This window comes from Genypterus blacodes, unplaced genomic scaffold (genome assembly GCF_046128005.1).
Source record: "Genypterus blacodes isolate CSIRO-AG114 ecotype Tasmania unplaced genomic scaffold, CSIRO-AGI_Gbla_v1 ptg000055l_1, whole genome shotgun sequence".
Lineage (NCBI taxonomy): Eukaryota > Metazoa > Chordata > Actinopteri > Ophidiiformes > Ophidiidae > Genypterus > Genypterus blacodes.
In genome coordinates, this window is record NW_027466867.1 from 3,307,417 (window position 1) to 3,320,246 (window position 12,830).

A 12,830-nucleotide genomic window follows, 5' to 3' on the forward strand; every position below is an offset into this window, starting at 1 on the left:
CAGAGACTCCATACTTTCTAAGAAAACTGCTCTCCTCCCCATAAAGATCACCACGGAGAACACACTTATATATTGTATTGTTAATATTTGGATCCGTCAGGACACAAAGGAAGCTAAATTCATGTGGGAGTGAAGGGAAATCAATGTGGTGACAGTCTGGTTGTTTTCATCAAACTATGCGTTTTGTGATTCTATTTTCATTTCTATCAGGACTTCTACTGTACGGTTGAATATAAATATACAGCTGGTGTGCTTTGTTGACATCACTATCGGTCACTTTACTGTAAACAACATCTGGCAGGAGGAAGAGACTGTAGAGGAATTCTCTGTGACTCCATGGAAGAACTTATTTCAGTTTTTAAATCCTTATTAAAGGTTTGGAAACAGTTTCAAATATAGCAATGCATGGTTTCAAGTAATGGAAAACAAAAGTGTATATCAATTTATTTCTTATAGAGACTACAAATGAAGTATGTAGAGAGCTGTTTTCATGCTGCTGATCCAAATTTAAGAGGATTTGGATGAATATTAATATGAACAAGCTTTCTAGACATGATCCAGGCCGATATTATAAGAAGTACAAATTTGCACACAGTATAAGAAAAGGCTGTTAGAATCTATTTTGACTGAACAAAGACACGCTTTAGTGTGTCTGTATGAACACACAGGGCGTCCAATCTTCTGTCCATTTCAATATTTCTTTCTGATTTTACCAGAAATGAGAACAACTGCCAGGCTTTGACGCCCCAATGTACTTTAAAAGACATAGAAGAGAAAGAAAGGAATCAAAGGAACAAACCGTGTTGAAGATCTGTCACCTGTCTTTCCTACTTACTTACTACCCCCTCAACTGCAATTGGCTCAAATATCACATGACTCGTCTCCTCATACATGTTATATCTCAACCAATTACGAGCAAAAGTAGGAAAGACAAAATTCTGCACAAAGAACGTTGACAGGACCTTGCAAAGATGTCTTTCCCCCCCTCAACGTTATGCTTCTACTTCTGAAGCGTACTGGAGCCTATGTGCATTAACTGTCACATGTCTGACAGCCGGACGTGTTCCAATTCTTTTGTTGTATGTAAATGTGACAAGGTTAAATGTTGGTCATGGATTGGGTTAAGGCTGCTACTGGACCTTTCAAACACAGATCAATCTGTGCTGTCCTCTTAAGTGTTTGTTCTTAATTATTCTGTAACACTTTATCATAGAACCATCTAGACAGCTGTCTGTAATATTTTTGTATCTTGAGGAAAATTATTGTTAGGGGCAGAAGGTACAAACAGGATCTCTCTTATGTTTGTTGTTGCCAAAGAGATGTTGTTGTTTTTGTCTTAAAGCAGGAATCCCGGTGGTCCAGCTGCGTTATTTTTAAATTAAAATGTTATAAGAGGGAAGAAACATGATGGCAGCTTTGAAGCCTTGAAGTAACTGTATAAAGAAGTGAGACATAGTTGGAGTTTTGATCAAACATCCCCCCCCCTCCATCTTTACTTTCTGTATCTTCTATCAAATATAAATAAAGTCTGTTTTACACACCGGAACACACATTTGACCGTTTTGATTTGTTTTAACTCCCAGGAGCCGAAAGTAATGTTTCCTATTTAACCTTTTGGTGAATCTGGCATTATGATGAAGGGCAAATACAATCAGACTATTTCCTACTTACCTATATACAGGTGCAGCTCCGTACATTAGAATGTAGTGGTCTTCTTCCCCATGATTGTGTCGTCGACTGAACCAGACTGAGAGACAAGAGAAAGGCTCAGGAAACCTCAGCAGGTGATTTGATTTAACGAGCTGATCAGAGTGAGACACCCTGAGGCTACACAGGAATAAACAGTTCTCGCCGTTTCACTGAATTACGACCATTTGTGTTGCGATGCCATCTAGCGGCGTTATAGCGTAACAACACCATCGCTAAACTTTATTTAATAATAAACTATACTTAGTAATTGTGCATTCAGGGTAATGTCAACTTGATTTAGCAATTTTTTTAATTAAATAGTGAACAGAATAGATTTAAAGCATAGTTTGTTTAATAGTAAGAGGCCAAAACAGTTCTCGCCGTTTGACAGAATTTCGACCATTTGTGGTGTTTAACGCCATCTAGCGGCATCATTTAGTAACATCACCGTTGCCCTATTTTAAACGTTATTTAATAAATACAAAAATAAAACCCATACTTGGAAATTGTGCATTCACAGTGATGTCAACGTGATTAGGCAATATTTAAAATAAAACAAATGAACAAAATACGTATAAAATATAGTTTGTTTAATATGAACAGGAATAAACAGTCTAGCCGTTTGACTGAATTATGCCCATTGGTGTTGCTTTGCTTCCATCTAGCGGCGTTATACAGTAACAACACCGTCACCCTATTTAAACCGTTAAACAAACTATATTTTACATCTATTTTGTTCATTTATTTTATGTTTAAGTTTGCTAAATCACGTTGAAATTACCCTGAATGCACAATTTGTATAGGTTTTATTTTATTTTTTATTTATTAAATAACGTTCAAAATAGACGGTGTTGTTGCTAAATGATGCCGCTAGATGGCGTTAAGCACCACAAATGGTCGAAATTCTGTCAAACGGCAAGAACAGTTTTGGCCTCTTAATATTAAACAAACTATGTTTTACACCTATTCTGTTCACTGTTTCATTTAAATTTTTGCTAAATCACGTTGACATTACCCTGAATGCACAATTGCTAAGTATAGTTTATTATTAAATAACGTTTAGCGATGGTGTTGTTACGCTATAACGCCGCTAGATGGCATTGCAACACAAATGGTCGTAATTCAGTCAAACGGCCAGAACTGTTTATTCCTGTTGATATTAAACAAACTATATTTTACACGTATTTTCTTAATTTGTATTATTTAAAAATTCACCTAATCACGTTGACATCACTGTGAATGCACAATTTCTAAGTATGGGTTTTATTTTTGTATTTATTAAATAACGTTCAAAATAGGGCGACGGTATTGTTACTAAATGATGCCGCTAGATGGCGTTAAACATCACAAATGGTCGAAATTCTGTCAAACGGCGAGAACTGTTTTGGCCTCTTAATATTAAACAAACTTTGCTTTAAATCTATTCTGTTCACTATTTAATTTAAAGAATTGCTAAATCAAGTTGACATTACCCTGAATGCACAATTACTAAGTATAGTTTATTATTAAATAACGTTTAGCGATGGTGTTGTTACGCTATAACGCCGCTAGATGGCGTTAAGCACCACAAATGGTCGAAATTCAGTCAAACGGCGAGAACTGTTTTGGCCTCTTGATATTAAACAAAATATGTTTTACATCTATTCTGTTCACTATTTCATTTCTATTTTTGCTAAATCACGTTGATATTACCCTGAATGCACAATTTCTAAGTATAGTTTATCATTAAATAACGTTTAAAGAAGGTGTTGTTACGCTACATGGCCGCTAGATGGCATCGCAACACAAATGGTCGTAATTCAGTCAAACGTCAAGAACTGTTTATTTTAATTGAGAAAAGGGGAATAAAAATGGGCTCTGAGCAAAAACCCGTATCAGTCTACCTATCAAGCCATATCATATCTACTTTAAAGCTGTCATGGACCTATTATTAATAGACAGCGGGTGGCCAAACTGGACAATCAAGTGTTCAAATAAGTTTAAAAATGAAGACGCTCATTAAAACGGTAGACTGCTTCGAATCACTGACAGTATTTGCAGGCTGTGACCTCAGGGCGTCGTGGGGCGAAGCCTGATGTGTACTGGACTAATATTAGCAAGGGAGTAGGTTTGAAAGTTTGTTTTTTTGCATTTGCAATCATAATTTTGCGTCATGTAGAGCTGATCAAACAAGCAAACAATCATAGTCAGAAAATTGTCATGTTTATAATGCATATCTGAATATCTAAAGAGAATATGAGTAAATAAGAATTTAATGCATTCCACAAGTTATAGGTTGCAGCAACTAATGAAAGAAAAGGAGGCAACTACGAGAGTTCTCATCTTTACTCTGTAGTGCAGGGCTGTAGGGCTGTAGTGCAACTATGCATCATACTGTCAATTAACATACTGTCCATCAATAACATTGGACATATATAAATACAATACAACATTGTAAATAAACATAAATGAAATGTACATGTGTTTTTCACTAATACTCAAATACAAGCAGATTAGTGTCCACTCCTATTTGAAAGAACCAAACACACGCCTACGCCGGTCTGTAGCAGAACTTACTTGTGTCATGGTGGTTCTGAGCCATGTTTTAAGTCTCCTAAGAGCACTGAAACTTCTTTCAGCCTCAGCTGAAGAAACTGGGATGACTAAAAGCAGCCTGACAAGGGATTCAACTTGATCAAACAAGCCTCTCACTTCAACTGTCAAACCTCTCATTATGTCAGCCACTTCAGCACTAGATTTGAAAGTGTATTTGGACCTAAACATGGCTAGTTAGTCCTTCACTTCTCCAGTCAGGAGAGTTTCTTCCAGCTTCTGCAGGACATCTAGATCTGGTTGGTTGAACCTCTCCTCAAACTGAATATGTACACTATCTAACATTTTATAGAACTCGGTTCTATAATGCTCCTCAGCTGAATGTGCTGGCTCGCCTCACTTGTGTATCATTTTGGTGGCTTTCTTTGGTGAGGAATCTGGATGGGTTCAATCCCAAGAGAGGCAACCATATTAAAATCCGTTTAAGCTGACGTGACCCAGGCACAATATGCCACACATGTTGACAACTTACACTTGGCGGTTGCAGATAACATGCACTGTCTGCCTCCCGTCCGGTCCAACTAGCAGGTAACTTTTACAGGCAGATGTAGTGACAGCGGGGACAGCCAATCACATGTACCTAAGCGATATTTAGGTTAGAGGCGGGACTTCTAGCAGAGACCGACTGTTAACCCTTTGTGTGCCATAATCATTGATTAAACACTACGGACAGCGGTTGTATTGATAGGGACTACACTGTAGCAGCTGATTATTGGTAGGGACGTGTCCCTAGCGTCCCTACCCAATTCTACGCCCTTGTACACGATTGAACTTTATCACAATATTCTCATTTTGACACAGGCAGATAGAAATACACACCGAGTGGACCAGCATCTTTATTCAGCACAAAATAATCAGACACACTTATTTGTTTTACCTTCAGAACATTTGTATTTCCTCACAGAACGTTTTTAATCTCAAGGTAAACAGTGAGGCTGAATGAAGGTCAAGCAGTGTAGACCTGAGTCCTCTCCTTTTCAGAGACGCATACAAATGTGGAACTAAACCCCCCAAACCCCCTTTATCAAATACTGCCCATTACGTTTACTGAAGCCTCGTTTCATTTTCGGGATTTGAATAGAAGGCTCTCTTTTTTAGCTGACAGTCATTTCAGTCTTTTTTTATTTTATTTTGCAATAAAAATGTAAATCATTGTTTGTTTCAATCCACAGTAAGAGGCGCTCAGATCAGTGCCTTTGAAAGTAAGGAAGTAAGAAAGAAAGAGTGTTACCCGGTTTCTTTCATGCCTGAACCATAGTGGAGTCTGCAGTGTGCCGATGGAACACATGTGGAGCCTTTGACTGCTTTACAAAGAATCTGAAAAGGGATTGAATTCACAGGTTAAAACAAAGGTTTGGGTTTTGTTTTCATTTAAATGATGAATAAATCAATGAAACAATATCAGAAATAATCTTAAAAAGCCTTCAGTTCTGCTTTCCTTTCTCTTCATTTATCCTTTGTTTTAGAGGAAATTTATTTCAAGACCTTAACTTGTCCTAAAACCATCAATAAATTGGTGACATTCAACTGACATTCAAAATAAAAACTTTTAAACTATTCCAAAATGATTTTTTGTTCTGTTGCATTGAATTATGAATCATCCATCTCGTGCTGACATTTCACATTTCCATTTTTTCCTTTATTATTTTGTATTTTGATGACAGAGATGAAATCTTCTCTTATTCACTTGGTACAGTCCAGACTCACATTCTTGCATGGTTTCTCCAGGGACGAGGCTTAGTCCACCTCACTCAGGCTCAGATTGATTCCCCACACAGCTTGATATTGATCATTTTACAGTGCTTGTTTACAGTAAAGTCACAGAAATATGGGGTTATTAGTTTCATAAGGTGCGTTTTTCATAGATATTGTCTGACAAACACTCTGTATGGCACATGTATGTACAAGAAACATTCTTATCACGGTTTGACGAGGACCACCGCCGCCTTCTTCTTCTTCTTCTACGCCATAAATTAACACATTTACAATATCTGTTCACAACACGTGATACATGGCCTCTAGTCTGAGAGGGGGTTATCAAAACTCACAGCATGAAAAGGTCAAACGATCAGAAGATACTCAAAGACCCTGTAAAACATTGGATTATAATGTCATTCTTTACAATATGAAATCCTCTTTGGGATCAATGTATTTTACACTCAGACATACAAATCCTTTACATCTTGATTGGACAGCACTGATTTTGAAACCCTCTGAAGTCACAACCCAATTATTAATAGAGTTCAGTTTTACTAAACGGTGATTGGAACAGTTGAGAAAGAGTGGATGAGCTATTTTCCGGCATTATTGACAAGCAGAAGAGATGAAATTTGTTATTTTGACTTTGGATGAAAGAAAAATCAGATTTGTGTGTCAAGTCTGGGAGACGAGAAGTTTTTGAACATGTTAACATTTTCAAACGTTTCTGCATTCGCTGTTTTGTCAGGAGTGCCGATTCCTAAAATGTCTGATTCTCTAAAAATAAAAGTAGAATGGAACAAAATGACAAATAAAAGACAGATTGCAGGGTTCCTTTCTACATTTATTTGCCAATTCAATTTAAAAAATGTTCCATGACTTTAACAAACACAACATTTCACGTGTGTGTGTGTTTGCTGGCAGCCTCAATGCTTGAAGTAATGTGGGTGAGGTGGAAAAAGTATAGATTCTAATACAAGATCGAATTTCCAGGAATTTAAAACAGCATAATTGCTTTCTGAAGGCTCCAGTGGGTTTTGAGATCAGGCTCATTGGCAGAGGGGGGATACAGCCCCTCTGCAGCCGCTCTATAGCCCCTCTATAGTGATATAAAAGAAATGTACATGCATGAAATTCAGGCAAAAGATACATTTTTCGCAGAGCAAATGTCCGTCCCGTTGATTTAATGTAAGGACAGCACAGAGTCCTTCTTACTGTAGTTTGGCTCGGTGTGGACTGCACCTCATACTGACCCAAGCCTCTTCCTCACCTTGGTGAGGCTCTGGAAGAGTTAATTGCCGTAGCATAGGCAGGAGGTTGGGAGTGAGATAAGGATGGGAGGGTTGACTCGAGTGTCTGTCTGTCTGTCCTCACACAGTCGAAATCAATTTGCCCTCTGTGGAGCTGCGGACAAAGAGAAGAGAGAGACTCCAGGAGGCGCTCACGAGGAAGCAGCAGAAAAAACACAACCAGGACATGAAGGTGAAGAGACAATTAAGACAAGACCCCTATGTCCTGTGACATAGGGGTCTCTCTCCATCTAAACCAGTGGTTCTCAAACTTTTTTTTCAAGCCCCCCTTTTAAAGATCAGAGGGGGGGTTACAGGGGGTAACGATATTAAACCATGCACCGGTTTTATGCGTGCGGGCGCCGGAAACGTCCGTTGCCGGCACGCTTGCCGGTGAAAATCACGGACAACACGTTTCTGCCTTTAGAGTATTTCTGGCCACCGAGATCACTGTCCGACATAATAAGTGGGTCTGGCGCCCCCTGTAACTCCCTCTGAAACCTCTGGTTACAGGGGGGACGATATTTAACCCGGAACCAGTTTTGCGCGGGCGCCGGGAACGTCCGTTGCCGGCTGAAATCACGGACAACACGTTTTTGCTTTTCGGCATGTATCAGAACACACCTGGGTTTAGCTCTGATTATGTAGTGAAGTTGTGCATCATAAAGTCATCTTATTCTAGTTGTAGACGCACAATGCAGATTGAAGCCACTTGTAGAATCTACATTACATTACGATCATTTGGCAGACGCTTTTATCCAAAGCGACTTACATTACATTACCACCCTTTGCAGAGGGGGGGGAGCAATTTAGGGTTCGGTGCCTTGCTCAGGGGCACCTCGGCAAGCGGAAGCTCTACCCACTGAGCTATTGCCTCCCAGAATCTAGAAATAAGAACACTGCCATCTAGTGGAAAGTATAAGCCTGCACAGCCTGAGTCATTGATCTTATGTTCAAGTGTGCCGGCACACTTGCGGGTGAAAATCACGGACAGAGATCAGAATGCAAGCGTGACATTTCTCTATAAATCAATAAACGAAATCAAAGAAAAAAAAAAACTTAAAAAAAGAGCAAGAGATCAATCAAAACTGAGGATCAACAATCTGCAATGAAAGAAATGTTTTACCTTGTGGGGAAGCGAGGCTCGTACTCTTCACCTCCCTGCTGTGAAGATAAAGAAAACCAAAACAATGACTTTAATAGTGCAGTTTAACAGTAAATTGCCATTGTAAATCCTTTTGATGTTGCAGTTCCATCAGAATGCAGCAGATGGCAGTAGAGACACAGCTAAATCCATTTTCGGCGCTACAGCAGAGTTTTCAGAAGCTTTGAAACGGTGCTGAGAATATTACATCATGTTGCAGAGTGATTCATCATCACAGTTTGTTTGTGTTTTGCTGTTTAAAGCGACTGCACACTGCTCTGCTCCGATGACTTTGGAGACTGGAATGAGGCTTTGTTGCTCCAATCTTTGCTCTGCTACTTAACAATAATGAGGTGGCTGCAGACCTTTTAACGATGCATTGGAAACTCTGTCTCGTTTGTGTTCATTACAGCCTTTTGTTTACCTTTCTGCATTCAAAAACATAAAGTAAACGCCAGCCTGAAAGGTTCAAACCCAGGCGGTCGCCGTTGTGTCTGACTGACAAACAGAAGAGAACAGTGTGTGTCGTTCCATGATTGCCGAGCAATTAAACGTCGCCCACATCTAACTTTGTGGATGAGACGTGGGAGGTAATTTAGACTAAAAGAAAAGGCTTTAGAGTTGTGCAGGTATCCCAGCTTCCCTGAAACCTCTCCCTTATAGAAAGAGACAGAGCCGAGGCACCGAGGCAAACTTCCTGCCTCATCTTTCGCATTCAATTCAACATCGGGAGACACACGACGGACAGAGCGCGAGCAGGAGGGCGTGATGCAGAAGAGGGCACTGATCTCTGCGTTTATGTAATCGTGTGTAGCAGAGCGTTCTTCTCGCCCGACGGTGACACGAGAGAACTCCGTGTTCCGCCGGAGGAGGAAGAGACGTCTGTCAGAGCGATGCTATTCCTGTGCTGTTTGTCAGTGGAGAGGCACCGGAACAGCTTCCCTCCAAACTGTTAAAGACCAGAGTCACCGTCTGCAGAGAGGAAGTATCAGGTCACAAGTGCTGCAACCTGGATCGGGATCGATTCCAGGGGCTTGGTTTGCAGAAATGCCCAGATTCATAAACAAAACGTGGTTCCGAAGCTTTACAGACGAGTTTGACTCCAAGCCCCGATTCCTTACTTTAGTGATTTACGTCTGACTCGAGTCCAAGTCTGCTCCGAGCCAAACGCTAGGGATCTTTGCCAAGCTTCGTGCCACGCCGTCGGTGTGTTATGTGTGAACGTGTGGGCGGATGCTGCTGAGATGCCCCCCCCACCTGTGCGAAGCCTGGCACCGCCACGCTGTAGGGGCGCTGCTGTCTGCCGTGCGCTGCCGCAGCACCAGGGCTCTGTGCCGCCATGCGGGAGTGCATGTCGTAGTTGGGGACGGGCAGGGCCATGTCGTCTCTCTCTAGAAGGTTCCCCGTGCTGCTGCTCTTCCCGTGGTGGAGACTAGAAACAATGCAATAAGAGAGCCCATCAAACAACAACAGTGTCAGTTTGTGGTTGTTTACTGCAGGAAGAACCCATGTCAGACGTACTTGTGTACTCGGAGCTGCCTCATGGAGTCGCTGTCGCCATCAGCAATCACCCTCGTGTAAGAAAAAGGAAACCAGCCACGCCTGGTAGAGATGGAGGGGAGGGAGAATCATTCATGATGATTGATGATGCACAGGTAACTTTAACCAACAACTGAACGCCTGCCGTGCACTCACATCCTGGTCTTCTCGTTCTCGCCGTAGTGCCACCCGTCTCGGGCCTCGGGGACCAGCAGGGTGATGACGTCGCCGTCGGAGAAGCTGAGCAGGGTGCTGTTGTCTCCGGCGGCGTGGGAGAAGATGGCCTGCACCCGAGTTCTTCCGTTCCTCTCCAACCCGGCCGCCATTGAACTGGACCTGGGCAGCGTACGGGTCTCCGCTGGAAGATGAGAAGAGACGATGAAGAACAAAAGCTTTCAGGGTTTGTCCAGGCTCTTGAGACATCTGCCTGTGTGTGTGACAGTGTGTTGTGTGTGTTCTTACTCAGCGTGGTCTTGCTCTTGGCAGGGGCCGCCTTGCGTACGGGCAGCGTGTTGGAGTAAACGTCTCCCCCGTGCCTCTGCGTCTGCGGGGAGGCTTTCCCCTGGGCCGCCTTGCTCTCCATCCACTGCTTGTAGTCCTCTCCGCCGCCGTGAGCGCCGGCCGAGCCGTTCATCGCCGGCATCGCACCCTCCACGCCTCCCATCAGCCTCTGCAGAGGAGGAGAGAGTCGAATACAGGCAATTAATACACAAGAGCTCAGGTTCTGCAGCTCATCACAACCAAGGAATGAGTTTAGAGAGATGTAGATCTGGGTCAGGAAAGGCTGATTAAAGCAAAGACATCAAAGATCATAACAACAAACAAACAGGAGAGATTTTTGTTAAGCTGATTGCTAAATAGTGAGCAACAAATGAGAGATGACTGGAAGAGTTTGAGCTTTGACCCCGTGAATCTAAAATGTGGGCGTGGTAGCTTTGGATAAGAAGCTGAGGTCGAGCTGGGGCTATTTTCAATTTGAATCGGCAAGGCTTCATCTCAGAAAGCAGCAAAGTGAGGAGGAGGAGGAGGAGGAGGAGGAGGCATGGTAACACAGTCAGAAGAAAAGGGATTAAAGCTACAGTTTGCTAATGATTTCATGAAGTTGCATAGAGTTTCGATAGCAGAAGTCCATTGTAGAGGCGCTGACCTGCTGGCTGATGGTCCCGGCGGCCCTGAGGGCGGCCAGCTCTGGAGGTACGGGCAGAGGTTTGGCACCGGGGATGGGTTCGGACACGACCATGCCTCCGTGGTGAGGGGCGGGGCCCATGGCGCCGGGCGTGACGCTCATCTGCTGTGCCAGCATCATGGCGCGGTCTGGCAGCTTGTTTGGCTCGGCACACGCCTGCTGCCACACCGGGATCTTCTGGGATAAAAGCTCCTTTCCCTGCAAGAACACAGAACGGGAACAGAGGAGGGAGGAATTAGCAGCAGGATGGATTTGTGTGGAAGAAGCACAGGATGAAGAGATGGCTGGGAGGAAGAGGGTCAAGGGGGCAGAGAGGCTGAGAGGAGAGATGAATCCTCAGAGATGCTCGCTCCTGATGCATGAAGGGCTGAGTTCCATTCCTCTCCATACATTATGCGCCGGGGCAGTCGGACATAAGCCCACTTCATGAATCCGTCGTGGTAGTGAATCAAACGAGACGAAAGAAGCAAGTAGAACTCCCTTAAATGTTGGAATGAGCCTGTGAGGAGAATCTGCTGCTCAAACTGTTTTAACTGAATTGGGCTTGTAAACACATTCTGGTTCCAGGGTTGTCTGGCCGCGGCTCGGCGTACGTGGGCCGGCAGCATCAGTTGTCAGGGAGTGGGAGGGATCACGGACAACAAAACAACACGAGCGCACCGATTCTGAAGTGCAGCGAAACACTCACACTTACAGATTTACACGCTCGGGCTGTTGTGTGATTCAGAAGAGCCCTGAGATTTAAGGAGGGAAACATTCCTGTATTTAATGGAGAACAAGAGAACGAGCAGGAACAAGGATGAAGCTTTACGCCTGAATGAGAGAAGATTCAAAGAAACTCATTATAACGCATTTTGTAAACATTCTTTCTTGCGACCCTGCGTCTGTTTACTTCCTGTTGTCTGTCACTCGCTCATTCAAACACTTGCTCACCCACACTGAGCCTGACTGCTAACTGTTCCCGCAAGCTAGGACAGCGTCTCTCCCTGCTCCTGCTCCTCCCCGCCCCCACGTCACCCTCCACACCCCCGCTCTACTTCCACCTGTCCATCATTCTCTCTCGTCTCCTCCTCTGCTCAACGAGGCGGCAACGGCAGTGGCGGCGCCACAGAAAAGACTTTGATTGGCATTTTCTATCTCCTGGCTGGATTTGATCATAACTGTAAGAGTCATTCAGCATTTCATCAATCAATCAATCGAGCAGATTCATATTTTGACCAGTTTTCTATACAAATTTGCAAAAGCTAAGGTCATCAGAGAAGAGATATTAATACATGATGACATCTAATTCTATTCTTCTTCTTCTATTGTAGCTTTAACAACAGAGGCTTACTTCCATTTTCCATGTATATATTGCATTGTAGGGGATTGGTTTGTTTGTTGGATGAATGGACGGCGGTGCCTCCTCACCTTTCCGTAGTAGGTGCTGCTGTTCTTGGCCACGGCGCACTGGCGGTCCACCAGGAAGCAGTACCTCCTCCTCTCCTCAGACAGGGCGTTCTTGTAACCTTCAGCGATGTAGCTGTCCAGCTCACTCTGCTTGTTAGTGATGGCCTCCACATACTGGAGGGGAGATGGAAAACACAGGAATAAAAAGGTCAGGACAAATTGGAAGGAGAGAAGAAAAAGAAGTAGGAAGAAGAGAATCATGTAAGAGAGAAAGTCTAATACATTCGGATAATTCTGTCTTTTT

General features: G+C 43.0%; 1 protein-coding gene across 2 annotated transcripts in view; it reads right to left on the minus strand.

Moving 5' to 3' along the window:
* Positions 1 to 5,893: 5,893 nt before the first annotated feature.
* Positions 5,894 to 12,830, minus strand: part of baiap2b (BAR/IMD domain containing adaptor protein 2b) — a 39,473-nt gene continuing 32,536 nt past the window's right edge. For both annotated transcript variants that reach the window (XM_076151943.1, XM_076151942.1), the window contains 8 exons: positions 12,548 to 12,700; positions 11,099 to 11,335; positions 10,414 to 10,621; positions 10,108 to 10,309; positions 9,934 to 10,014; positions 9,670 to 9,844; positions 8,395 to 8,432; positions 5,894 to 7,383 (listed from right to left, as the gene is read on the minus strand). In XM_076151943.1, coding sequence (XP_076008058.1) covers positions 7,350 to 7,383; positions 8,395 to 8,432; positions 9,670 to 9,844; positions 9,934 to 10,014; positions 10,108 to 10,309; positions 10,414 to 10,621; positions 11,099 to 11,335; positions 12,548 to 12,700 — 1,128 coding nt within the window. In that variant the 3' untranslated portion in view covers positions 5,894 to 7,349. The remainder of the gene's footprint in view (positions 7,384 to 8,394; positions 8,433 to 9,669; positions 9,845 to 9,933; positions 10,015 to 10,107; positions 10,310 to 10,413; positions 10,622 to 11,098; positions 11,336 to 12,547; positions 12,701 to 12,830) is intronic.